This window comes from Protopterus annectens, chromosome 6.part0 (genome assembly GCF_019279795.1).
Source record: "Protopterus annectens isolate FY-2018-M chromosome 6.part0, PAN1.0, whole genome shotgun sequence".
Taxonomy (NCBI): Eukaryota; Metazoa; Chordata; order Ceratodontiformes; family Protopteridae; genus Protopterus; species Protopterus annectens.
In genome coordinates this window covers 734,394,015-734,421,308 of record NC_056737.1, presented here as the reverse complement: position 1 = coordinate 734,421,308, position 27,294 = coordinate 734,394,015, and the positions used below count along the sequence as shown (strand labels likewise).

Sequence of the window (27,294 nt, the reverse complement as noted above, 5' to 3'; positions counted from 1 at the left end):
ACAAACATAGATCAAGATTAAGATCAGAATTGTCTAAGCAGCCATAACTAGAAAGTTCATGGGACGAACCTCCACTGTCAAAGTCTAAGCTGACATGCATCACAAACCAGGAGTGTGAAGATCTTCAGCGAACAGGTGTGACTGGTAGAAGAATGAACCCAATCACAAGCCTAATCAAGAAAGTTCACTTATGTCAAGCCTTCAGCTACATCCTGACTGAGCTGAAGGTTAGATACAGATATTCTGTCACCTTGAGTCAGAAACAGCACCATGCCTTCACTGTAATAAAAATGAAAAAAAAATTAAGTAGGAGATGGAGCCCCAACACAGCTGTTACTGGCCAGCTTTTGACAGACACTGCAGAAAAAAATTCATGACATTAAAATCAAGGGAAAGAACATTTCCCAGCACTAAATTCCAGAAGATTTTCAGACTGCAAAGGATCATGACTTGGAAGAGAGCATGACCTTTTGTTCTATGAAAATTAAGTACATACAAGGGACACAGTGGATAAACAAACTTGTTTCTCAGAGTGAAAAAAGATCTTGCCAGAGGCAAGGCATTAATAGGCATATAACAGGATAATCATCCTCCCTCATGGCAATTGAACTAAGGTAGTTGCCACAAATCAAGTCAAAGGCAACCCCGGTATAGGCCATATACTACCACTTCTGATGTCCGATTAAATATACGTGTACCAACTGAGATGGGGAATAGTGAACCAAAAAAAGACCGCAGCGAACAGCTTACTAAGGAAAATCTAAAACCAGACAGTAACACAAAACAGAAGGATGTACTTTGCATAAGTGTATTTCATAAGTTTAGGGTAGTTCTAGGATTTCATAGTTAAGTTCTGGAAGTGTGGCCTACTGCAAATTAATCACAAGTAGTAAACTGTAATGCATAGTAATACAGATCTGGGATAACAAAAACATAGTGAAGCAAGAGAACAATACCTCCTCTGCATTTCTTCCACATCTTTTGCAGCCTGTTAAAACAGAAACAATGTGTAAATTACCTACAAATACAGACTTCACATGCAATAAACATAGCAATAAAGGTTGTATTGTTACTGTTTCAGTATAGACTGCCCTTTGATCCAGCAAGCTGCATAATGTCCAAGGCCATTTTATAAGCACAACTGAAGCTTTTTTTTCTCTCTTACTCAGGAAGATAATAAAAAAATGAATAACCCTTCTGACAAACACTGATCAGTTTATGTTGCAATAAAACAGTACACGTTTAATACTTCCATATTTTTAAGTAACTCATATACAAGTACATATAAAGCAAAAGACCTTTTTCTGTCTCGCAGTAAGTACTAAGCAAGCAACTTATGCAAAGACTAAATTCCATTCTTTTAGGATCAACTAATTTGCAAAAAGGACCTTCTTCGACTTGTTCTATAGCAGAATTATCCTATCCAACAGTCAGCACTCCGCATCTTATTCCAAATGATCCTGCGTTCAAGACAGAAACATGAAGATACCCTAAGTAGACTCAAAAGAATTTTTTTCTTAGGTAGACAGCAAATGGTGGAGGTGTGATGGGGAAGAATAGGTAACTGGGAACATTTGTTGGAAGTGTAATGAGCTGGCAGACTTTAAAAATTCCATGCAGACTCTAACAGAAATAATGAGTAAACAAATTGGTATAACAAGTAAATGACATTTTTGAGCTAGGACACAGAATTGGAATTGTGTAGACATAGTAAGACCTTGCTGAGTCTAATTGTGGTGGCTGCCAAAAAACAATTACTAGAAAATGGAAATGAAAGCCTAAACCACCTATACTGTAAGTAGTGAATATATAAACAGAGATGAAACAACTGGAAATAGAATCTTTAAAAAGGGTAGGAGCAAATTACATAGAAAAAAAGGGGAATTGTGGGAATATTTGCAGAATAACATTTTGGAGAAGGAATGAGGTTTAAAAGGAGGCAAGATATGAATAAGCCCTGTAATGTTTGACTGACAGTTGACTGGATGGATAAGTGATGTATAATGTTTGCAACTAAAATATGTCAATACGGTTGTTGTTTGTTTTCATTTATATAAATGATTGCTTACGCCATAAGTGATAATTTAATAAAGATGTTTCTTGTTACAAAAAAAAAGGATAGACAGACACGCAGTGACATCACATGCTGACTGTATAAATGCACTTAATTTCTTCCCCAGTGGCAAAGGCAAGTATTCTCTTTCAAATCAGAAGCAATGAAGATTTGGTGCCACAGAAATATAAAGTAAAATAACAACATACTTATCAGGGATAAAGGGATTCTAACATATAAGGTCACTTGTATGAACTATCCACCTAAAGGTGGGACAAACAAAGGACAGTACTGCTGATGCCACAAACAGGGTCCTCTTCTTAGATCAATTGATAATGTCTGAGGCAGTGAGCAAAAATCATCCATCTAGAAGGAACCATAGAACAGCAATGCAAACTATATGGCTGAGCATTAAGGAACAGCAAGCAAGCACTCGAAGCAGCTACTCCTATAGCAGGGTTAACATTTGCTAAGTGAGTCAGTAAAAAAATGTCTCCGATACTATCAATATCTCTTCCATGGGCTGAAGAGGACTGAATCATCCTCACTCTACTAGAAGTTTAGAACACCTCCAAAGGAGGAGTAAATCACTTGGTGGAGAAATGGATGGAAGAGGGGGCTCACTCTCTCAATCAGCCACAAAAATAATGGCCCTAGGATGCTCCAAATAATTTCTGGAATGATGTCATGCCCTACACTGGTCAATAAACTAAGTTTGGGCACATCACATTAATGGGGAGAAAATTCTGGATGTGGTCCAAACTAAACTACAAAGAGTCAAAAATATCTAGGTGAGGTTTTATAAGCCAACACTGAGAATGCTATTAGGATGACAGAACAAGAATGCAAAGATGTAGGATTTTAGGGGAGTAAATTAGGATTTACTTGGGTGTTCAAACAAGACTTGGAGGACTTTGCACAAACTGAAGAAGCTACAGGTGCAACTTTTTCCCTTTTTTTTCCACGAAAAAATATCAGTATATCCCAAATTTGGGCAGTTTTGAGTACAAGGAAAACACATTATATGGAATTTAACATTTCAGGCCAGAGCACGTCTTCAGCACAAAGTACAGTTTTGTACCTACCATAAATGTAGATGTCCGAGAGGAATGCATCTGCAGTCTTAACAAATGGGTTGTCCTGTCATCAGGCAGCCCTTCGGTCGGCCGGATTCCAAAGTCTGGGTCTGGCCTCGGCTGGTGTCGCACTTCACCCGACGTCATTGCGGCAGTTATTCGGGTATAAAGGCATCAGCCGACGCCATTTTCCTCAGTGTTCCTTGCCCCAGATGCCAGGTGCCCTCTTGGATGGCTAAATTTGGATAAATGCCAAAGTTTCCAAATAGTAGAGAGCAAACACATAAAATAAGCATGTATGTACATATATACAAACAAATACACCATAATAGATCCCACCCAAGCTAGCTGAAGATTGGCAAATACCCTAGGAGTACCTCAGAGGGGAAGGAGGGTGGGTAATCCTGACTGCAGATGCATTCCTCTCGGACATCCACATTTATGGTAGGTACAAAACTGTACTATGTCCTTCAAGGATGCATCTGCAGTCTTAACAAATGGGTAGAATAACATAGCTAAACTAGGGGAGGAGGAAATGAGAAGAGATTATGGTATAGTTAGGATCCCTTGCAAAACAGCAGTGGCAAAGCCAGCACGGGATCTAGAGTATAAAGGTAAGTTATAATGCTTGGCAAATGTATGCACGGAGGTCCAAGTAGCAGCCTCTATAATGTCCTTGGTAGCCACTCCTCGTAAGAAAGCTGTGGTAGTGGCTGTAGCCCTTGTCGAGTGAGGCCTGATGTTCTCTGGAGTTTTCTTTCCATGGTAGGAGTAACAAAATCTAATGCAATTTCCTATCCATTTGGAGATTGTCTGTTTAGAAATAGGTTTTCCTTCCTTTCCTGATGCATATGCTACCAGAAGCTGGTCAGTTTTTCTATTGTTTTTTGTCCTGTCCAGGTAGTAGCGTAATTGTCTGTGTACATCCAAGGTATGTAAGAGTCTTTCTCCCCTGTTCTGTGGGTTGGGGAAGAATGTAGGAAGGTGGATAGCCTGATTTAAAGATACTCTGGATACCACCTTAGGCATAAATGTAGGATTTGTTCTCATGGACACTCTGTCTTGATGGAAGATTAGGAAGGGTTGCACTGCCATTAATGCCTGTAGTTCAGAGACCCTTCTTGCTGAAGTTATTGCCAGCAGGAAAGCAGTTTTCCAGGATAAGTATTGTATTTCTGCTGTTGCTGCTGGTTCGAAAGGGGGTAGAGTCAGTTTTTCTAGCACAAAGTTCAAGTCCCATGCGGGCAATGGAGGTTTCCTGGGAGGTTTTACATTTTTGATTCCTCTCAGAAACTGTCTGAGCAGAGGGTGCGAGAAGACAGGAGGATCCAAGCTGTACTCTGCTGAAATAGCTGATGCATGTATCTTGATGGAGGAATAGGACAGGCTTGTATGGAAGAGCTCCGCCAAGTACTCCAGGATGTTGGCTATGTTCACCAGTGTCACATCTTGCCCCTTTGCAGTACTCCAGATGAGATATCTTTTCCATTTTGCTGCATAATTCTTTCTTGTTGAAGGTCTACGAGCCTCCAGGATTATGTCTTTAACCCTTTGGGATAAATTCGGATTAATTGCTGTTATGTAATGTTCCAGGCAGTTAGCTGCAGAGTTTTTAAGTTTGGATGCAGAATGTTGTAGTTGTTCTGTGTCAGTAGTAATGGGATCAGGGGCAGTGTCCATATTTGTCCCCGGGACATGCTCCTCAGAAGTGGATACCAATGTTGTCTTGGCCAGGCTGGGGCTATCAGAATGATCCTCGGACGTTCCTCTTTGATTTTGAGAAGCACCTTGTGCATCAAAGGTAGTGGTGGGAATGCGTATGCTGTCAGGTTTTTCCAACTGAAGGATAGGGAGTCCACCTTCCAAGCAAGTGGGTGGTAAGTCCTTGTGCAGAATTTCTTCAACTGGTGATTGAAAGGGGATGCAAACAAGTCTATTTGTGGTAATCCCCATTTTCTTGTGATGGTTTTGAAGATGTCCGGATGCAGCATCCATTCGTGGGCATCTGTTGCAGTTCTGCTTAATATGTCTGCTAGAATGTTTTCCTTCCCTGGTACATAAATTGCCTGTAACTGAATGTTGTAGCTCAGAGCCACATTCCATAGGTCCAGTGCCAACCGGCATAGAGGGTATGAGTGTGTGCCTCCCTGTTTGTTGATGTACCACATAACTGTGGTGTTGTCTGTCCTTATCATCAACTGGCCTTCTTGGAGAAAAGGTCTGAATGCCTGGATTGCCAATTTTACTGCCATCATTTCTTTTAGATTTATGTGCAGATGCAGCTGGTCTTGAGTCCATAGGCCTTGAAAGCACTTGTCCATCATGTGTGCCCCCCAACCAAGGTCTGAGGCATCTGTCGTGATGGTTTGTCTTGGTTGACTTTTGCAGAAGGGCAGTCCTGTGTTTGATCGACAGGCCTGAGCCCACCATAAGAACTCTTGCTTCAGGCATGGGATTATTGGAATTTTGGTTTCTAGGCTGTGCTTGTGCTGAGACCACAAATTCTTTAGGTACCACTGTAGCTTTCTCATATGCAGCCTGGCATGAGGTACCAGAATTATGCAGGATGCCATGAAGCCTAGAGCTTGTAGCACTTTTCTTGCAGTTAGATGGCTCTGCTTTGTCAATGCCAAGAAGTAGAGAGGAAGTTGCTCTTTCTTTTCTGTAGTTAGAAATGCCATTTGTTTTGATGTGTCCAGTTCTGCACCCAGAAAGGTTATTCTTTGGGATGGAATCAGCCTTGACTTTTTTGTATTGACTGTATATCCCAGGGCTTGCAGCAGGTAGATGACTCTTTGTAAATCTTCTGTGAGTTTGTTTTTGTTGTCCGCTTGTATCAGGCAGTCGTCCAGGTAGGGATAAATTTGAATTCCCTGAAGTCTGCAATGAGCGATTACTGATGCCAGGCATTTCGTGAACACTCTGGGTGCAGTAGATAAGCCAAAGGGCAATGCTGAGAATGGATAATGCTCTGATCCTGCAAGAAATCTGAGGTATCTTCTGCAAATTGGTCTTATGGGGACGTGCAGGTATGCCTCCTTGAGATCTAGAGTTACCAGCCAAGACTCCTTGCCCAGCATGGGAAGAAGCTGCTGTAGGGTCAGCATTTTGAATTTTGGGACAATGAGGAATGTGTTTAAAGCGGACAGGTCTAGAATAGGTCTCCATTTGTTTTCTTTTCTTGGTACCAGGAGGAGCCTGGAGTAAAATCCCTTCCCTTGCTCCAGAAATGGTACCTTTTCCACAGCTCTCATTCTTAATAATTGAGATATTTGTTTTAGAGCTTCTGCCCTTTGAGAAGGTGGTAGGTTTGGCATTCCTCTCTTTCCTGGAAGTGTATGGAAATGGAACCTGTAGCCTTTGTCTATAGTCTGCAAAATCCATTTTTCTGTTGTAATGCAGTGCCAGTTTCTTGAAAATAATGTTAGCTTTCCGCCTAAGGGTGCTTCTAGTTGTTCCCTGGTAGGCGGTGCCACCAAGTCACTGTGATTGAGTTGTTGTAGTGGTGGTGGCTGTATCCGTGCCTCGCTGGTTGTTGCCCTGCCACTGGCGACCCCTGTAGGCACCCCTGGATTGATTTCTGCCTCTAGAGCGTCTGTTCCTGCCTCTTTGTGCCTTAGAGGTGTCCGGAAAAGACCAATTTTTGGAGGGCCAGTTCCTGCTAAACCTTGGAGGTTGAACTTGTAAGAAATCTTTCACTGTTTGCACAGATTTTGCTTTCTCTTCCATCTTTTTTAGAACCTGCTGTGCGGGGGCACCAAATAAATTGACCTTGTCCATAGGTGCATCCAAAAGCTTAGATTTGACATGGTCTGGTAATGCCTGTTCTTTCAACCATGCATGCCTCCTGATAACTGTGCCAGTCATGGCTGATCTAAAGGAAGCCTCCAGTGCATCATAGCCACATTTTAAAGAATGGTTACTAACCTGCTGTATGTTATGTAACATTTCTTGAACATACTTTTTATCTATAGATTCTTCTGAGGACAGTTTTTTAGTCAACTGGTCAAGCATAAACTCTTGATATTGAATCATATGAAATTGGCAGTTCAAACTCTAGCTGACAAAGTAGCAGAGGTGTAAACTTTTTTACCCTATCTCTCTAAGGACCTGGAATCCCTTTCAGAGGGGAGGGGGTTTTTAGAAGAAGTAGCTGCTACAGCTTTAGGGCCCTGGGAGATAGTCTCTGGATCTGCAAAAGGAGCCTTATATAAGTGGTGATGAGTGTCCGGGACCCTGTAGTACCTATCGGGCTTAGCAGGGGCCGGAGGTAAAGTATCAGGAGCAGTGCAAACATCATTAAATGCATCATCAACAACAGATAGGACTCTGGAGGTATAGCTAAAGGCCTATGCTGTGGCAAGTGTAGAAAGGTCCTAAGCCTTTTCCTAGAGTCGGAGAAATCTTGGCCCTGCCACTGAAATTGTTCCCTCATAGCATGCAAGGTTTCCCCAAAGGAAAATTCCTCAGGAGGAGAGGCTGAAGGGATGGACTCCTCAGCATCAGAGTCTTCGTAAGGAGAATAAGAAGCCTCAGGAGGATCTGAATGATCTGAGTCATCCGAGGAATCATCTGTGGCTACTGGCTCAGGGGGCTCTGCTCTAGGCCTTTTTTCTGGAGGAGGGAGAGGCCCTGTCTGGATGAGGCTGGGCTCCACAATTAAGGAGATGAGATCCCCTGCCATAGAAAGCATATGAGAGCTGGTGCTGGGCCTGTGAGAGGGGCTTGGCAGGCACAGGTTTTGATGCTTTGGCTGCCTTAGCCCTGGCAAAGGCCTTAATAGACATAGCTGGAGGAGGCCTAGCAGCTCCACGTGCAGGGGTAGAAATATCTAGGGAATGGTGTCTGATAAATCCTGTGAAATCGCAACAGAAGGTTGGATTTCAGAAGCCGTTCTACCAGGTTAGAAGAGGCCTCGGTAGAAGGCAAGTTTCGGCTGAAGAAAGAACCGCTTGCTCGGTTTCGCGAAACAGAGACACTCGTGGTTTGCTTAACCGCGGTTTCGAAAACCGCGGACCGCGAGTGTCGGTCCTTTTTGCGTTTTGGTTATTTGCATAGTCGGAGGATCCAACGGCATAATGTAAGCAAAATCGGAGCCAAAAATCTGTTCAGCAAAGTCTGAGCGACGTCTAAGCGTCCGTCGGTTAAAAGAAGCACAGGCTAGACAAGCTGCTACGTCGTGGTCTGGGCCTAAACAATGTATGCAATAGGAGTGGAAATCCTTATGAGGTATTTGTTTCCCACAAGATAAACAGTTATTAACTTTCTCTGACATCGGCTGAGGCAAGAAAGAGTCCCCAACGGGGTACTTAGCTTTATAGAAGTCTTCGAAGTAGTATTCGGTAGTAGTAATCTCTGGATCTGACCGACCGGCACTTGCGAACAGCTTCTGCTTCGGGCGCCACACGGCAAGAAAGACTGAGGAAAATGGCGTCGGCTGATGCCTTTATACCCGAATAACTGCCGCAATGACGTCGGGTGAAGTGCGACACCAGCCGAGGCCAGACCCAGACTTTGGAATCCGGCCGACCGAAGGGCTGCCTGACGACAGGACAACCCATTTGTTAAGACTGCAGATGCATCCTTGAAGGACATCCTGCAGTTCCACTACATAAAACACAATCTGCTTGCTTTACTGACTGCTCAGTACCTACATTTGACCTTGGAGACAAGTGGGAAAGCAGACTGTATTTTCTTTCCTGTACAGTGAATGCAAACTGATTTAATTCTTCCAGATTTGTTTAGAGCTCATGCTATCCCAGAGTAAAAAGATAAGTACAGCAATTCTACTTCCATGCATTAAATATTTCATAAACTAAAACAACAATTCAAATAGAGAGGAAAACAGCAGCAATTCTGGTTTAGCACACTCAGAGTTTAGGGTTTTCAAATCAAATTTCTCTCTTTCAAGCCACATTGCTTACAGTAAGTTCTAGTCCAAAAATGAGGCAAATTAGTTTTTGAGGAAAGCAATGTTATGCAAGATGCTCAGGGATGAAAAACTGATGCTGAAATTAACTATACATCATTGGTACTGTGAACCTACGAACTATGAGCTAAAGCAAACTTGCCGAAGGCAGCCCTCAGCCGGGCTGAATACCAGAGTCTTCGGATTTCTGCGTCAGATGCTATCGCTTCTTCCATGATGTCAGGTCGTCAGGGGTATAAAACATGCAGCCAACGCCATTACATCAGTTTTTCTTGCCCCAGATATCATGTGCCCCCACAATAGGAAGCAATTATATAGTATGGTACACCCCCATCAAAAAGCAAATGCACATGAAAAAATATATACCAAACAAGAAGGCAAGATCGAGCCAAGAGAAGTCAGGGGGCTGGGTGGGAGGTTAACCCGGACTGCAACAGTGAATACACTCGAACATCTACATTTATGGAAAGTGTACACAACTGCACTATATTCTTCGTGTTTCACTGTTGCAGTTATCAAATCTGGGTTGATTCCCAAAGCTAAGGAAGGGAGGAGGAAGTTAGAGAGCTTTAGGGCCAGCTATTAAGCCCTGCAAGACTGCAGAGGCAAAACCAGCTCTGGATTTAGAAAAAACAGGCATGTGGTAATGCTTGGTGAAGGTATGTACAGAGCTCCAGGTAGCTTCTAGGATGTCCCTGGTAGGGACTTCTCTGAGAAAGGCTGTAGAGATAGATGCAGCCCTGGTGGAATGTGATCTTATCCCCTTGTGGGGTAGGTTTTCCATGATGCTTGTAGCAGAAATGAATGCAATGGGCTATCCATTTAGAAATGGTTTGCTTTGTAATGGCCTTCCCCTCTGCTACTGCAGCAAAGCCAACTAGCAGCTGTTCAATTTTTCTGAGAGGCTTAGTCCTGTCCAAATAAAATCTAAGTTGTCTGTGCACATCCAGAGAGTGCAGTATTTGTTCTCCTTTGTTTTGTGGATTAGGGAAAAAAGTCGGCAAATGAATGGACTGATTCAGGGCCACAGTAGACACCACCTTGGGCATAAAGGAAGGATTGGGTCCTGAGGGAAACCCTGTCTGCATGGAAGATAATGAAGAGTTCCACTGCCATGAGGGCCTGTAATTCAGAAACTCTTCTTGCTGAAGTGATGGCCAGAAGGAAGACTGTTTTCCAAGAAAGAAATTTCAGCTCTGCAGTTGCAGCTAGCTCAAAGGGAGGGAGCGTGAGCTTTTCCAATACAAAGTTAAGGTCCCCGGCTGGAGTAGGTGCTCTCCTGGGGGGTCTTAAATTTTTGGACCCTCTAAGGAATTGCTTTAGCAAAGGGTGAGTGAAGAGGGGTGGCTCAGTATTACAATGTGCTGAAATGGCAGAGGCATGAATTTTAATTGACGAGAAGGATAGGATCCGGTGGAGCATTTCTGTTAAGTACTGAAGAATATGAAGTAAGCTGGGCACCGTTGTGCCCATCCCCCTGAGTCTGGCTCCAGGAACAGTATCTTTTCCACTTTTCAGCATAGGATTTTCTAGTACTAGGCCTCCTTGCCTACAGAATGACATCTATCACCTGCTTACTGACGGATGCTATTGGAGAGCTCAAGGAATTAGCCAGGCTGCAAGGTTCAGGGTTTGAAGCTGAGGGTGCAGAATCTGGCCCGCCTGCTGGGACAGCAGGGAAGGGGTCTGAGGCAGGTGCCATGGTTCCAGCAGTGTTATACTGCGCAAAAGGGGGTACCAGTGCTGGCGTGGCCAGTCTGGTGCAATCAATGATGTCCTTGGCTTGTCCTGTCTGATCTTTTGCAGAACCTTGGAGAGAAGAGGCAAAGGGGGAAAGGCATAAACTGAGAGGCTTTCCCAGGTAAAGGACAGGACATCTATTTTCCAATCTTGACTGTGGCAAGTCCTTCTGCAAAATTTTTCCAATTGGTAGTTCTGAGGGGAGGCAAACAGGTCTACCTCTGGAGTCCCCCATTTGTTCCTCAAGAGGTTGAATATTTTTGGTTCCAGTTTCCATTCGTGTGGGTCCATGAGACTTCTGCTTACATCGTCTTCCAGTGAATTTAGCTTGCCTGGTAGGAACTGAGCTTGTAGGTGCACTTGGTAGCTCAAGGCTGTGTTCCACAGAGCCATGGCTAGACTGCAGAGAGGGTACGAGTGGGTTCCCCCCTGCTTGTTTATGCACCACATAACTGTGGTGTTGTCTGTCTTTACCAACAGTTGTCCTGGAAGAATGCAGTCTTTGAAGGCTGTCAGGGAATTCTGTACAGCTAACATTTATTTTTGGTTGATATGCAGGTGCATCTGTCTCGGGTTCCATTTGCCCTGAATACACTGCCCTGCCAAGAGAGCCCCCCATGCATAGTCTAATGAGTCTGTTAGGGTTTGGGTGGCATGGGGTAGAGTGAAAGGGAGCCCCCTGATGTGGTAGCAGGCCTCTGCCCAACAAAGGAACTCTTTCTTTATACAAGGAATGATAGGAGTCATTGATTCCAGGTCCTGAGAATGATGACTCCATAGGCTTTTTAGATACCATTGTAGTTTCCTCGTATGCAGTCTTACATATGGAATTAGTAGAATGCAAGAGGACATGAACCCCAGGGCTTGCAGAATTTTCCTTGCAGATAGCTGGGTCTTTGTGGCCAACAGTTTGAAGTATGTTGTCAAATAAACTTGTTTCTCTCTGGAGTGATGAAAGCCATCTGGGAAGTTGTGTTCAAGCTTGCTCTCAGGAATACAATCTGTTGGCAGGGTACTAGGTGAGATTTCTTTTCGTTTATGGTGTACCCCAGTGAGGTTAGAAGTTTCTTTACGAATGCCAGATGTTTTAATAGCAAGTCCTGGCTTCCTGCATGATTCAGACAATTGTCCAAGTATGGGTTTTTCTGAATATTTCTCTGCCTGCAAAATGCAATGGCTGGAGCAAGACACTTTGTGAATACCCTGGGTGTAGTAGATAAGCCAAAGGGAAGTGCAGAGAACTGATGGGGCCTGCCCTGAAGCGTAGGTATTTGACTGCAAGATTCCCTTATTGGAATGTGCAGGTAAGCTTCTTTCAGTCTAAGACTGCCATAGGAAGCAGCTGTTGAAGTGTTAGCATTTTGAATTTTGGGATTACCAGAAAGTTGTTTAAAATATAGAGAGGTCCAGGATAGGATGCCAGGAGCTGTCTTTTCTGGGTACCAGGAAAAGTCTTGAATAAAAACCTTGTCCCCTTTGTTCTGCTGGGACAGGTTGAATAGCCCTGATACTTGGAAGAGAGAGAACCTGCTATTGGGCCTCCGCCCACTGATTTGGGGTTGGTAGGGTGTGGAAGTGGAATCTGTATCCTTGGGAAACTATATTCAAAACCAATTTGTCCTGGGTAATGAGTTCAGTTTTTTGCATGCAGGGCGAGCTTTCCTCCTAAGGGAGCAGGCAGTTGGAGCAGGGCTTGGAAGGGTTAAGGTTAAGTCATTGTGCCATTTTTCCATAGGGGGTGGCTTACTACTCCCTGCTTTGGAAGTGTGAGCCCCCCACTGCTTAGGTCTGTACGTAGCCTGAGACTGTAACCTAGGTGGTCTGCTGTTCCTGGGTTTGGAATGAGAAGGCCTGGAAGAGACTGGAAAGGACCAATTCTTTGAAGGCCAATGCCTACTAACTCTGGAAGGCTGTACTTGTAGGAAATATTTAACAGTTTGCATAGATTTAGCTTTTTCCTCCATCCTTTTGAGGACTTCTGCTTTTTTGCCTAACAGGCGGCCTTGGTTTATGGGAACATCCAGTAATTTAGCTTTAACATGATCTGGCAAGTTTTGCTCCTTAAGCCAAGCATGCCTTCTAAGTACAGACTCAGTGACAGCAGCTTTTAAGCACAGTAAAGGAAAGTATAAGTACAGAAAGAGAAAAAACAGGGGGTTGGAGGGAGGGTAACCAGGATTTATGGTAAGTGTACACAGCTGTACTATGTTCTTCATGTTTCACTGTTGCAGTCATTACATTTGGGTAGATTCCCAAAGCTATGGTTGGGAGGATGGATTTATACAGCATTAGGACCAGCTATAAGGCCCTGCAGGACAGCAGTGGCAAAGCCAGCTCTGGATTTAGAGAAGAAAGGTAAATGGTAATGTTTGGTGAACGTATGAACTGAGCTCCAGGTAGCAGCTTCTAGAACGTCTCTGGTAGGAACACCTCTGAGAAAGGCTGTAGAAGTAGATGCAGCCCTCGTGGAATGAGATCTGATCCCCTGGGGGATAGTGTTACCATGGTGCATATAGCAGAAATGAATACAAAGGCTTATCCATTTGGAAATAGTCTGCTATGAAATAGCCTTTCCCTCTGCCCCTGCAGCAAATGCCACCAGTAGTTGATTAGATTTTCTTAGAGATGTTGTCCTGTTTAAGTAAAATCTAAGCTTTCTGTGTACATCCAATGAATGCAGAATCCACTTCCCCTTGTTCTGTGGATTGGGAAAGAAAGTTAGCAAATGAATGGTTTGATTAAGAGTCACACTGGATACCACCTTAGGCATGAAGGATGGATTGGCCCTGAGAGACACCCTGTCCATATGAAAAATAATGAAAGGCTCCACTGCCATAAGAGCCTGTAATTCAGAAATCCTTCTAGCTGAAGTGACTGCTAAAAGGAAAGCTGTTTTCCAAGAGAGAAATTTTAAGTCTGCAGTAGCAGCTGGCTCGAAAGGAAGAAGAGTAAGTTTTTCCAATACAACATTGAGGTCTCAGGCAGGGGTTGGAGCTCTCCTGGGTGGTCTTAAGTTTTTGGCCCCTCTGAGATGCTGCTTTAGCAGAGGATGAGAGAAGAGGGGAGGCTCTGTGTTGGAATGAGCTGAAATGGCTGAGGCATGGATTTTTATGGAAGAAAAAGGACAGGCCCTTGTGAAGCATCTCAGTTAAGTATTGTAAAATCTGAGGAATATTGGGCACTGCTGTGCTTATCCCTTGTGATTGATTCCAGGCACAAAATCTTTTTCATTTGTCAGCATAAGATTTTCTAGTACTAGGCCTTCTTACCTCCAAAATGACATCCACAGGTTTGCTGAGGGATGCTAAGGGTGAATTTAGGTGATTAGCCATGCTGCAAGATTCAAAGATTGGAGCTGTGTGTGCAAAATTTGGTTGCTCTGCTGAGACAGTAAGTAAGGAGTCTGACGCAGGTGCCACGGTGGAAGGTGTGACACATTGCGCAGGAGTGGGTACCAGTGTTGGCGAGGCCAGTCTGGAGCAATCAAAATCATTTTTGGTTTGTCCTGTTTGACTTAGTAGAAGTTTGGAGAGCAGAGGCAGAGGGGGAAAGGCATAGACTGATAGGTTTTTCCAGCTGAATGTTAGAGCAAGCACTTTCCAGGCTTTTTTGTGATGAATTCTTGTGCAGAATTTGTCCAATTGATAGTTCTGGGATGAGGCAAAAAGATCTATGTCTGGACTCCCCCATTTGCGTGTCAACATGTTGAAAATCCGTGGTTCCAGTTTCCATTTGTGTGGGTCCATGAGATTTCTGCTTAGTTTGTCTACCAAAGTATTCAGCTTTCCTGGCAGGAATTGAGCTTGTAGTTGTATTTGGTAGGTCAAGGCCATGTTCCACAATGCCATGGCTAGTCTGCAAAGGGGGTAGGAGTGTGTACCCCCCCTGCTTGTTTATGTACCACATAACGGTGGTGTTGTCTGTCTTTATCATTAATTGTCCTGGATGAAGATAGTCCTTGAAGGCTGTCAGTGCATTCTGTACAGCTAGCATCTCTTTTTGATTGATATGAAGGTGCAATTTGATTTGGGCTCCATTTGCCCTGAATGCACTTCCCTGCCAGATGAGCCCCCCCAAGCACAGTCTGATGAATCTGTAGAGTGTGGGCGGCAGGGGGTGGAGTGAATGGCAGTCCGTTGATTTGGTGGCAGACCTCTGCCCACCATAAGAACTCTAGCTGCAGGCAAGGTATGACAGGAATCATTATTTCCAGGCTGTGACAGTGTTGACTCCACAAACTTCCTCATATGCAGTCTTGCATATGGAATTAGAAGAATGCAGGAGGCCATGAACCCCAAGGCTTGCAGAATTTGTCTTGCAGTTAACAGGGTTTTTGTGGTCACCTGTTTGAAGTTAAGTTACCAAATGAATTTGCTTTTCTGGCGTAAGGTAAGCCATCTGGGCAGTTGTATTCAAGTCTGCACCCAGTAACGTAATTTTTTGAGAGGGTACCAGTTGTGATTTCTTTTTGTTTAGAGTGTACTCTAGACAAGTTAGAACCCTTTTTACAAATGCCAGATGTTTTAGAAGAATGTCCCTGTTTTCTGCCTAAATTAGACAATCGTTCAGATATGGATATATTTGAATATTTCTGTCTGCAAAATGCAATTACTGGAGCCAGGCACTTTCTGAAGACCCTGGGCACAGTAGATAAGCCAAAGGGCAGTGCAAAGAACTGGTAATGCAAGTAACCTGCTCTGAAGCGGAGGTATCTTCTGCAAGATTCCCTGATTGGGATATGCAGGTAAGTCTCTTTTAAGTCTACAGTTACCAACCAGGCATCTTTGCCTGGCATAGGAAGTAACTGTTGAGTCAGCATCTTGACTTTTGGAATGTCCAGAAATGTGTTTAGAGTAATAAGTCCAAAATTGGGCACCATGATTTGTCTTTTCTCGGTACCAGGAAAAGTTGAATAGAAACCTTGTCCCTTTTCCTCCTCTGGTACCGGTTGAATAGCCCCCATGTTCATGAGGGACAGACTGTTTCTGGGCCTCTTGCCACTGATATGGGGGGCAGGTCTGGCCATCCATTTGGGATTGGCAACGTGTGGAAATGAAATCTGTATCCCTGGGATACTATATTTAAAACCCGTTTGTCCTGGGTTATAAGTTGCCAGTTTCTTGCATGAAGTGCCAGTTTTCCCCCCAAAGGGGCTGCCAAAAAGTAAGTGCTTGGTAAGTGTAAAAGGAAGTCATTGAGACTGCTTACCATAGGGAGGTGCCTTGTTGTTTCCAGATTTGGAGGAGGAGGCGGCACCCCATTGTTTTGTTCTAAAAGTCCCTTGTGGCTGAAACCTGGAGCCTTTGGAATGTCTGGGTTTGACTTGAGTGGCTCTCAAAAGAACTGGAAAGGACCAGTTCTTAGTAGGCCAGTGCCTACTAAATCTTGGAGGTTGCACTTGTAAGAAATCTTTCACAGTTTGCATAGATTTAGCTTTATCTTCCATCTTTTTTAAAACTTCTTCAGCCTTATTATCAAAGAGACGGTTCTGTTGTAAAGGGGCATCCAACAATTTTGCTTCAACATGATCAGGCAAAGTTTGCTATTTGAGCCAAGCATGCCTTAGCACAGACCCAGTTTCAGCAGCCCTGCAAGAGGCCTCCAAAGAATCAAAACCACATTGCAAAGTCCGTTTTCCAACTTGTTCAGCTGAATGCAATAAATCCTGTAAATCTTTATTTTCCACACAGTCAGAAATGATCATTTTCTGTTTAAGCAGTCCCATGATATGCTGTTGATATTTAAGCACATGAAATTGACAGTTTAAAGCCCTGATTGTCAAGGTTGCAAAAGTGTAAACCTTCTTACCCCATCTATCCAGCGCCCTGGAATCTCTATCAGAAGGGGTAGGATTTTTAACAGTAGAGGCCTTAATGCCCTTGGGACCCTGAGAAATGGTTTCAGCATCTGAAATAGGATTTTTGAAAAGGAATTTGTGGGAGTCAGGAACCCTGTAGTATCCATCTGGCTTACAAGGAGCTGGAGGCAGAGAATCAGGAGCCATACTAGATTCTGAAAAAACATCATAGACAATGTCTAAAACAGGAAGAATAGCCAAAGGCCTATGCTGAGGAAGAAGAAGGAAATCCCTAAGTCTCTTTTTAGATTCAGAGAAATCCTGACTTTCCCAGTGTAAATGTTCCCTTAAAGTATGTAAAGTTTCCCCAAATGAAAAATCCTCAGGGGGAGAAGGAATGGAATCTTTTGCATCAGAGTCCTCATAAGTTTGTATAGACAAATCCTGTTCATTACAAGAGTCAGAAGAAATAGAATCCTGTTCAGAAGATTCATAATTAATGTCTTGCCTAGGCCTCTTCGAAGGGGGGGGGGGGGGGGTTGGCTACCCCTGATCAGAGTAATTAAATCTTCAGACATTTTTATCATCTGTTTTATAGGCATAGGGGCCTGCACATCTGGCCCAGGCATCGGATTTTTAGACATAGATTTTGATTTTGGCCTTAGTTTTGAAGAGGACATTGGTCTTATATACAAATCTGTAGGCCCGAAAACACCCTCAGAAGCCGGTGCCTGCACAGCGGCTCCGGACCCATCTACGGTAGAGACATCCACGAGCTCCATAATTGAAGCATCTCGCGGCATACCGGACTTCGAATGGGTCTCAGTAGAGGCCTGCGAATCAGAAGCAGTGGGTATCAGGGGCTGCGAAAGCACCTCACTAAGTACTGCCGAGCTGGCAACTGGCTTAGGAGAAGCGTCAATCAGTTTTGGACCTCAACGGCCTGTCTCTTTTTCTTTGCATTTTTTAGGTATTCTGGTAGTCAGATTGCTAACCGACATTTCTGGATAATTAAATCGTGAGCCAAAATATTTAGAAGCAAAAATATACATACGTTTAATAGTGCGTTGATTAAATTTAGCACAAAACAGACAGCAAGGTACATTGTGGTCAGGGCCTACGCAAGGAATACAGTACAAATGAAAATCCTTATGCGGTATTTGCGTCCCACAAGTAATGCAATTAACTTTTACTGACATCGGTAAGGAGCAAGAAAAAGTTCCCCCAATGGGGTTCTTGGCTTTTTAGTTGAAGACTTCGGCTCTGAAACTCGAAAGCGAAAATTTCAGGAGTCGGCCCACCGGCACTTGCAAACTGATTCTGCTTCGGGCACCGCACGGCAAGAAAGACTGATGTAATGGCGTCGGCTGCATGTTTTATGCCCCTGATGACCTGACATCATGGAAGAGGGGACAGCAACAGACGCAGTACCCAAGACTTTATTAATCAGGCCGACTTGAGGGCAACCTGCCATCAGATTACCCAAATGTAATGACTCCAACAGTGAAACCCTAAGAACATCTGACTGTTGTAGCCTTGTGTCTCTACCCCCCCCCCAGCTAGTGCAGTAATCCTTACTGTCCAATAGACAGTATACACTTAAATTCAGATCCCTGTGACTAAATTAACCATCAAGCAGCCCTCTCAGTGCTTTCTGCCTTAGTTTGTATCACTTGGAGGCCCAACTGTTTATTTGCATCTCTATACATTCCCCTTCATTGCTAATGTATCTCCCTACTCTAATCTGTGCACAAACTGGTTACTAATCAGCAAGTCAATGTGAAGACATATTCCCAACCTTAATAAAGTTTGCTGTCTCTTCTCTCCTTCATTTTACAGGTAGTTTGAATTCTTACTTACCCGCTCTGAGGCCTTCACTGATAGTTTTCCTCTGGTTTCTTTGCATTCCACATGGTTTACACCCCTTGTGCTATCTCCCTCCCCAATACTTTATTTTTTTTATTTTACATTTGTTAACCGGGCTAGTCTAGCTGGATATATGTCCATTTTCAGTAGAGGCCCGAGGAGAAAAGCTCCACACATACTAAATTTCAACGGGACAATTACAGAATAAAAATTTAAGTACAAAATGAATATACATTTAGTAACATGAAACAAACAAAAAAAATACACGAAATACCTAAGGAACATACTATAAAATAGTTGTTCAGTAAAAGCATTACACAAAGTCAGGATTAGCAACATGGTTTCAAAAAATGTTGAAGAGAAGTAGAACAGGAGATAAGAAGGGAATACAAAGGAGGAAGAGGGAAAGAAGCAATAGTCTGGAGAGGAGAAGGGTAAGAATGTGTATGAGGACAGGGGAGAGAAAAAGGAGGAGTAGGTTAGAGCATTAGGGAGAGCAACAGGGCAATAAGAAGAAGGAGTAAGTATATTTACTAAGTAAAGTGTAAAGTTCTAGTGGAGGAGGGGAAAGAAGAGATTAGTCAGGAGTCCTACAGGAACAGAGCCAGTGATTGTGGAAATACAGTTTGATTTTTTGTTTGAACAGAGGTAAGGAGGAGGTTAGAGTGATATCAGTGGGTAGCTGATTCCATATCCTTCCTATAGTATTAGTGAACAGAGAGTCACCAGCTAGGTTATGGGACTTTATAGATTTGGTAATGAGTTTGGAAGAAGATCGAAGGGGGGTAAGATTATTGTAAGGGATTAAAAGTTGAGAAAGTATAGGGGTATTATAAGGTTGGTAAAGTATCTTGTGAGCAATGGTAAGTTGTGAGATCAAAAGACAGTTTTGTAGCTCAAGCCAGCCTAGGAGTTTTAGGTTGTGACAGTGGTGTGTTTTGAAAGGGTTGCTGGTGGCAAATCGGGCAATGCTATTGTAAAAAGTTGCTAGTTTATTTAAGTTGGCCTTCTTAAGGTTAGTGAAGATTGGTGAGGCATAGAAGAGAGTAGATATAAGATGTGAGTGGGCAATAGTAGCTCTGGTAGAAGGTGTGAGAAAAGGTTTGATACGGTATAATGATCCTATTTTTTTATTAACAGTTTTGATGGTGTTATTGATGTGTTGATCAAAAGTTAGATTGTTGTCGATGGTTATTCCTAGCAGTTTAGTTGTTGTGTCAGGAGAGATAACAGTAGTGTCATTAGACAAAATGTTGAAGTTTAATGGGGAGGCTCGAGTGGTAGGAGTGAAAAGGAGAAGTTTTGTTTTTTTGGCATTGAGGAGGGGGTATCGTCCAGTAAACCAAGTTTCTACAGTGTTGAAGGTAGTTTGAGTTAACTAGTTAAATACGAAGTCTATATTAGAATCCTGCTGAGCATGGAGCCATCTTTAAATTTCTTGTCTCCCACCAGGACACAAGTGCTCTTCAGCAATTGCATTCTGCTTACTGGTAAACCATTAGACCTCAGGAATTTGATTAAGTGTTCAGATTTGTAAAGTAATACTTACTTTTTACTCATCTTGGTGGGCTCTACCCCACTCTGTTCGCCCTCGCTAATGCTCTGGCTCTCTCCGCTCCCCTGCCATCTATTCCCACCCGCCCCCACAACCTCTACATTTATAGTAATCACAGCCACACCCACAGCTCACCCTCACATCACCTCCACCAACACAGCTCCTCAAGTCAGATCACATTATACCACACCAACTTGCTATACATAAAATACTTCCAATCACTCTCATTCCCATTAGGCATTTTTTACAGCACCCACACTACTTACCCATCCACATATAGTGCAACCCTATAATTCCTATTCAGACCCCCACCTAGTACCAACTTAAATTTTATAACCATGACTATCACACAACTAAGTCTAGTCTGTCTTCTCATAATTCTTTATAACACCACAAGTTACCACTCTAGCAATATCCCTAAACTTAGTAGCATAACACTACATTATGCACTCTCATATACAGACACCACACACTATAATATCTGTCCACAATTGTTCAACAACTGCATAATGGACCAATTCAGAACTAAACACATATGCTCTCATTCCTACTCCAAACAAACAATACTTTCTCACATTCCTCACCAAACTCCAACATCTGTATCACCATTTTAACACCAGGCTCACCATAAGTGGGGATATCCACCCCAACCCAGGCCCAAATCCATCCTGTCCAACACAAACTGCTCCAACACAAATGTCAGAACATAACACCCCCACTATCTTCATCCCTGGGCAAATAAACAGCAGCAGCAAAACCAACCATCTTTTAATGCTAAATACTAATATTAGAAGTATCAAAAATAAAATACCTGAACTCCAGGCCACAATAGCACACTACTCCCCAGACATAGTTGCTTTAACAGAAACCTGGCTAAATAAAAACATAGCTAACTCAGAAGTTCTCCCTACCGGCTACAATATCATTAGGCAAAACTTTGCAAAGGGGGTGGAACTGCCTTACTGTACAAGTCCAACTTAACTGTACGTCAATTACCAAACTCTGACCCTCCCCCAATAATTGGGACATACTTAACTTCAACTTCACCCTAAAAAGGTCATCACCACAATTGTGATCTATATTCCACCTGGTAATACACCTGATAGCCTTGAAGACTTCTTATCCTGGAGTTCTTCCACATACTCACAAAAAAAAAACTTATTCTGGGGGATTTCAACCTAGATGGTTTACATGCATATCAGAACTACCAAGTAATCTAATAAATCTCCATGGCTACCAGCAGCTAGTCCAAATTCCAACTAGATGTGATACAAAATCTAAAAGGGAATCCATCCTTGACTGGGTCCTAACTAACAACCCCACATTGTACCCCCACGCAGTCTCTCGCCCAGACAACTTAAGTGACCACAACATAATATACTTTATACGTAGTAGCAGCAACATATGCAACACCACACACACACACACATATATATATATATATATATATATATATATATCCACTAGAAACACAAAAAAATGATCTCCGGAGGTCCTCAATACTTTACTCTGTAACTGGACTCCCCTAAAAACTCTCCCACTTGACCAGGCTGTAGCATATTTCGACAACACCTAGACACCGTTGCTCCATTGTGCAAAATCAAGGTTAGAACCTCTACAAACCCCTGGCTCAGTAAAGAAACCAAACAAATCCTCAAGTCCAGAGACACTGTCTGGCTTTACTATCAAGAAAACAAAGAAACACAAAGCCTAAGTACCAAGAACTGGGCAATCATGCAAAAAAATGCATTATGCTGGACAAAAAATCCTACTACATGACATTACAAACTAAATGCCAACACAACCCCCAAAAATTTTGGAAAAATGTAAACCAGCTACTAAAACCTACCCAAAAGGTTACCCCCAAACCAACCACCCCTGACACTAAAGTTCCCATCGAAACACAATTCAACTCCCACTTTGTGAACTCAATTCTATACTTAGTATCACAGGACAGCTCCTTCCTCACTATCCCACCCAACACAAATAAAACTAATACAAGCTTTACCCTCAAAACAGTTTCCACCACTTCAATCAAAAGCTTGCTCTCCAAACTAAAAACCTCATCAACAGCAGCCGACCTACTCCCCAGCTATTTCTTGAAACTCACAGCAGATGCTATTGCTATCCCAATCTCCATTCTCATAAACAGATCAATTGTTGAAAACTATGTGCCCAAACTCTGGAAAATATCCTATGTTACACCCGTACATAAAGGTGGGACTTCCACTGAACTTCACTACAGACCCATTGCTTTACTCTCTCCCCTGGCCAAAATCTTAGAAAAATGCATCCATACCCAGATGCTAAAATATCTCCTAGACATCAACATCCTGTCACCTACTCAGCATGGTTTCAGACCTGCCCAAAGTACCACTACAGCCCTCTTCTGCTTCACAGACACAATAAACCATCTCAAAAATGAAGGCCTGCAGGTGTCAACTCTTTTTTTGGATATGTCCAAAGCATCTGACATCATCTCTCTCAAAATCCTGCTAAAAAAGTAAACCAATATCACCTATTAAATTCCACTATTACCTGGTTCCAAGGCTACTTAACTGACAGATACCAAGCTGTGAATTGGGAAAATTCTCTATCTCCTCAGCTGCCCTTAACTATAGGAGTCCCACAGGGTTCTATCTTAGGGCCACTACTATTCACAATCTTCACAAATGACCTCCATACCTCCACACAGCATGCATCTATCATTCAGTATGCAGATGACACTACCTTAATTTGTGCTGCACAAAACATTCCCACCCTCTTGCAAACAACAAAACTAGCATTCTCTGACATTGAAAACTACCTAACCAAAAACCAACTTATCCTTAATCCAAAGAAAACTCAGCTTATGATTATAACCATTTCTAGCAAAAACACTGATAACAGTCAATTCACTATTTACTCCACAAATGCTACTCCAATCGTTCCAGTGGCACAGGCTAAGCTACTGGGAATAACCATAGACTCCCACCTAAAATTTGATAGTCACCTCAACTTAACTATTAAAAAAGTACATGCCAAACTGGGATCACGCTACCGTATCAAACCATTTCTTACGAACAACTCAAGATCAGCCATTGCTTGCTCCCAACTTCTATCCACCCTACTTTATGCATCTCCCATTCTGACTAATCTCAACAAAACTGAACTAAGCAAAATGGAAGCCTGCTATAATAGAATTGCCCACTTTGCTGCAAATTGCTCATATAGAACTCATCACTGTACTGCTTTGAGACAGCTCCACTGGCTTGAACTGCCCCACCTCCTAACCTACAATCAGCTCTGCCTCTGTCATTCTATCTATTACCTCCCCAATAAGTGTCCGGCCCTCAAAAACCTAGTACAACATCACTCAGCCAAAAGGCCTCTTAGATCATCAAGCAAACTACTACTAGAAGTTACCAACAGCTACAATAGCTTTGGAGATGCACTATATAGTAGTTCAGTGGCTAAAAAATGGAACTCTGTCCCCACTAGCATTCAAAACACATCATCCAACACCTCCTTTAAAGACCTCATTAGGCAACATCTCAAGCAAAGTTGGCAGTGCCATGACTGATCCCCAGGCTAGTGAAAGTGGATAAGGTACACATACTAAACCTAGAGTACTTGATAATAATTTTCAATCTTACTCACAAACACTGGCTAATCTACAATGTATGTACTGTACCTGTGTACTTTGTATGTTTTCTATCTATGTTCCAAATTTCAGCTGTACACCACAAATCTATTAAGTACCTTTATTTTTAAATTAATATTTTTTTTGTTTGTTCTCTCCACTGTAACTGTTGATGTGCTGCATACCACTGTAAAAACATGTATTTTGTAATTTGTGTGTATACTGATCACATCTAAATGGATCTATAATTTTTCCATGTGGAGCTTTTCTCCCAGGGCCTCTGCCGAAAAAGGGCCTTTTCAGCTCGGTCAGACACCCCCTGTTAACAAATGTAAAATAAATAATAATAATATATAATTTAAAGCCCTAATGGCCAAAGTAGCAGAACTGTATAACTTCTTACCCCATCTGTCCAAGGCTCTAGAATCTCTAACAGAAGGGGTAGGATTTTTGGCAGCAGTAACCTTAATGCCTTTTGGTCCTTGGGAAATGGTCTCTGGCTACACAGTAGGATTCTTGAAAAGGAACTTGAGAGAGTCAGGTACTCTGTAATACCAGTCAGGTTTTCTGGGAGCTGGTGGTAAAGTGTCTGGGGAAAGGTTAGATTCCAAGAAAGCATCATCTACGATGTCCAGAAAGTACAGTTTTGTACCTACCATAAATGTAGATGTCCGAACAGGATAGCATCTGCAGTCCTTACAAATGAGTTGTCCTGTCGTCAGGCAGCCCTTCGGTAGGCCGGATTCCAAAGTCTGGGTCTGGCCTCGTCTGGTGTCGCACTTCACCCGACGTCATAGCTGCAGTTCTTCGGGTATAAAGGCATCAGCCGACACCATTTTCCTCAGTGTTTCTTGCCCCAGATGCCAGTTGCCCTCTTGGATAGCTAAATTTTTGGATAAATGCCAATGTTTCCAAAAGGTAGAAGGCAAACACAAAAAATAAGCATGTATATACATATATACAAACAAATACACCATAAGAGATCCCCCCCCCAGCTAGCTATTAGGTGGGCAAATACCCTAGGAATACCACAGAGGGGAAGGAGGGTGGGTAATCCTGACTGCAGATGCTATCCTGTTTGGACATCTACATTTATGGTAGGTACAAAACTGTACTATGTCCTTCAAGGATGCATCTGCAGTCCTTACAAATGGGTAGAATACCATAGCCACACTAGGGGAGGAGGAAGAAGAAATTATGGTGTAGTTAGGATCCCTTGCAAAACAGCAGTGGCAAACCCTGCTCGGGATCTAGAGTATAAAGGTAAGTTATAATGCTTGGCAAATGTATGCACGGAGGTCCAAGTAGCAGCCTCTATAATGTCCTTGGTAGCCACTCCTCATAAGAAAGCTGTGGTAGTGGCTGCAGCCCTTGTAGAATGAGGCCTTATGTTCTGTGGAATTTGCTTTCCATGGTAGGAGTAACAGAATCTAATGCAATTTCCTATCCACTTGGAGATTGTCTGTTTGGAAATTGCTTTTCCTTCCCTTCCTGTTGCATATGCTACCAGAAGCTGGTCAGTTTTTCTATTGCCCTTGGTTCTGTCCAGGTAGTAGCGTAACTGTCTATGTACATCCAAGGTATGTAGTAGCCTTTCCCCCCTGTTCTGTGGATTGGGAAAGAAGGTAGGTAGGTGGATTGCCTGGTTTAAAGACACTCTGGATACCACCTTAGGCATAAATGTAGGATTAGTTCTCATGGACACTCTATCTTGATGGAAGATTAGGAAGGGTTGTACTGCCATCAAAGCCTGTAGTTCCGAAACCCTTCTTGCTGAAGTAATTGCCAGCAGGAAAGCAGTTTTCCAGGATAGGTGTTGAAGATCTGCTGTTGCTGCTGGTTCGAAAGGTGGGAGTGTCAATTTTTCTAGCACAAAGTTCAAGTCCCATGCTGGTAATGGTGGTTTTCTAGGAGGTTTTACATTCTTAATTCCTCTCAGAAACTGCCTGAGTAGAGGATGCGAAAAGACAGGGGGATCGAAGCTGTATTCTGCAGAAATAGCTGATGCATGTATCTTGATGGAGGAGTAGGGCAGGCCTGTTTGGAAAAGCTCTGCCAAATACTCCAGGATGTTGGCAATGTCTACCTTTGACACATCTTTCCCCCTTTCAGTACTCCAAATGAGAAACCTTTTCCATTTTCCTGCATAGTTCCTTCTTGTTGAAGGTCTGCGGGCCTCAAGGATAATGTCTTTAACCCTTTGGGATAAATCTGGGTTAGTTGCTCTTATGTAATGTTCCAGGCAGTCAGTTGCAGAGTTTTCAGGTTTGGATGCAGGATGTTGTAGTCGTTCTGAGTTAACATCAAAGGAATCAGGGGTAGTGTCCACATTTTCCCCCGAGACATGCTCCTCAGTAATGGGTACCAATGTTGTCTTGGCCAATCTGGAGCTATCAGTATTATCCTGGGATGTTCCTCTTTGATTTTCAATAGTACCTTGTGCATCAAAGGAAGAGGTGGAAATGCATATGCTGTCAGGCCTTTCCAACTGAAGGATAGAGAGTCCACCTTCCAAGCAAGTGGGTGGTATGTCCTTGTGCAGAATTTCTTGAGCTGGTGATTGAGTGGGGATGCGAATAGGTCTATTTGTGGCAGTCCCCATTTCTTTGTGATGGCCTTGAAGATGTCCGGGTGTAGCATCCATTCGTGAGCATCCGAGGTAGTTCTGCTTAACATGTCTGCTAGGATGTTTTCTTTTCCCGGTACAAAAATTGCTTGTAACTGAATGTTGTAACTCAGAGCCATATTCCATAGGTCCAGAGCCATTCGGCATAGAGGGTATGAATGAGTGCCTCCCTGTTTGTTGATGTACCACATGACTGTGGTGTTGTCTGTCTTTATCATCAACTGGCCTTCTTGGAGGAATGGTCTGAAATTCTGGATTGCTAGTTTTACTGCCAGCATTTCTTTTTGATTTATGTGCAGGTGCAGCTGATCTGGTGTCCATAAGCCTTGTATGCACTTGTCCAGCATGTGGGCCCCCCAACCGAGGTCTGAGGCGTCTGTTGTGATGGTTTGGCTCGGTTGAATGCTGTGGAAGGGCAAGCCTGTGTTTGACTGGCATGCCTGAGCCCACCATAGGAACTCTTGTTTCAGGCATGGGATTAGTGGTATTTCGGTTTCTAAGCTGTGCCTGTGTTGAGACCATAAATTCTTTAGGTACCACTGTAGCTTTCTCATATGCAGTCTGGCATGGGGGACCAGGATTATGCAGGATGCCATGAAGCCCAAGGCCTGCAGTACTTTCCTTGCTGTTAGTTTGTTCTGCTTTGTTAATGCCAAGAAGTAGAGAGGAAGTTGTTCCTGTTTTTCTGCAGTTAGGAATGCCATCTGTTGTACTGTGTCCAATTCTGCCCCCAAGAAGGTTATTGTTTGGGATGGTATCAGTCTTGACTTTTTTATATTGACTGTGTATCCCAGAGCTTGTAGTAAGCAAATGACTCTTTGTAAGTCTTGTGTCAGCTTGTTTTTGTTGTCCGCTTGTATCAGGCAGTCGTCCAGGTATGGATAAATTTGGATTCCCTGAAGCCTGCAGTGAGCGATTATTGATGCCAGGCATTTCGTGAACACTCTGGGCGCAGTAGATAAGCCAAAGGGCAATGCTGAGAATTGATAATGCTCTGATCCTGCAAGAAATCTGAGGTATCTTCTGCAAT

At 43.1% G+C, this 27,294-nt stretch overlaps 1 protein-coding gene across 1 annotated transcript in view; it reads right to left on the bottom strand.

Moving 5' to 3' along the window:
• Positions 1–27,294, bottom strand: part of KTN1 (kinectin 1) — a gene marked incomplete in the record, with an annotated part of 2,305,074 nt that overhangs the window by 1,456,548 nt on the left and 821,232 nt on the right. The window contains 1 exon segment of the mRNA XM_044074427.1: positions 957–988. Within this exon segment, the coding sequence (XP_043930362.1) occupies positions 957–988 (32 nt within the window).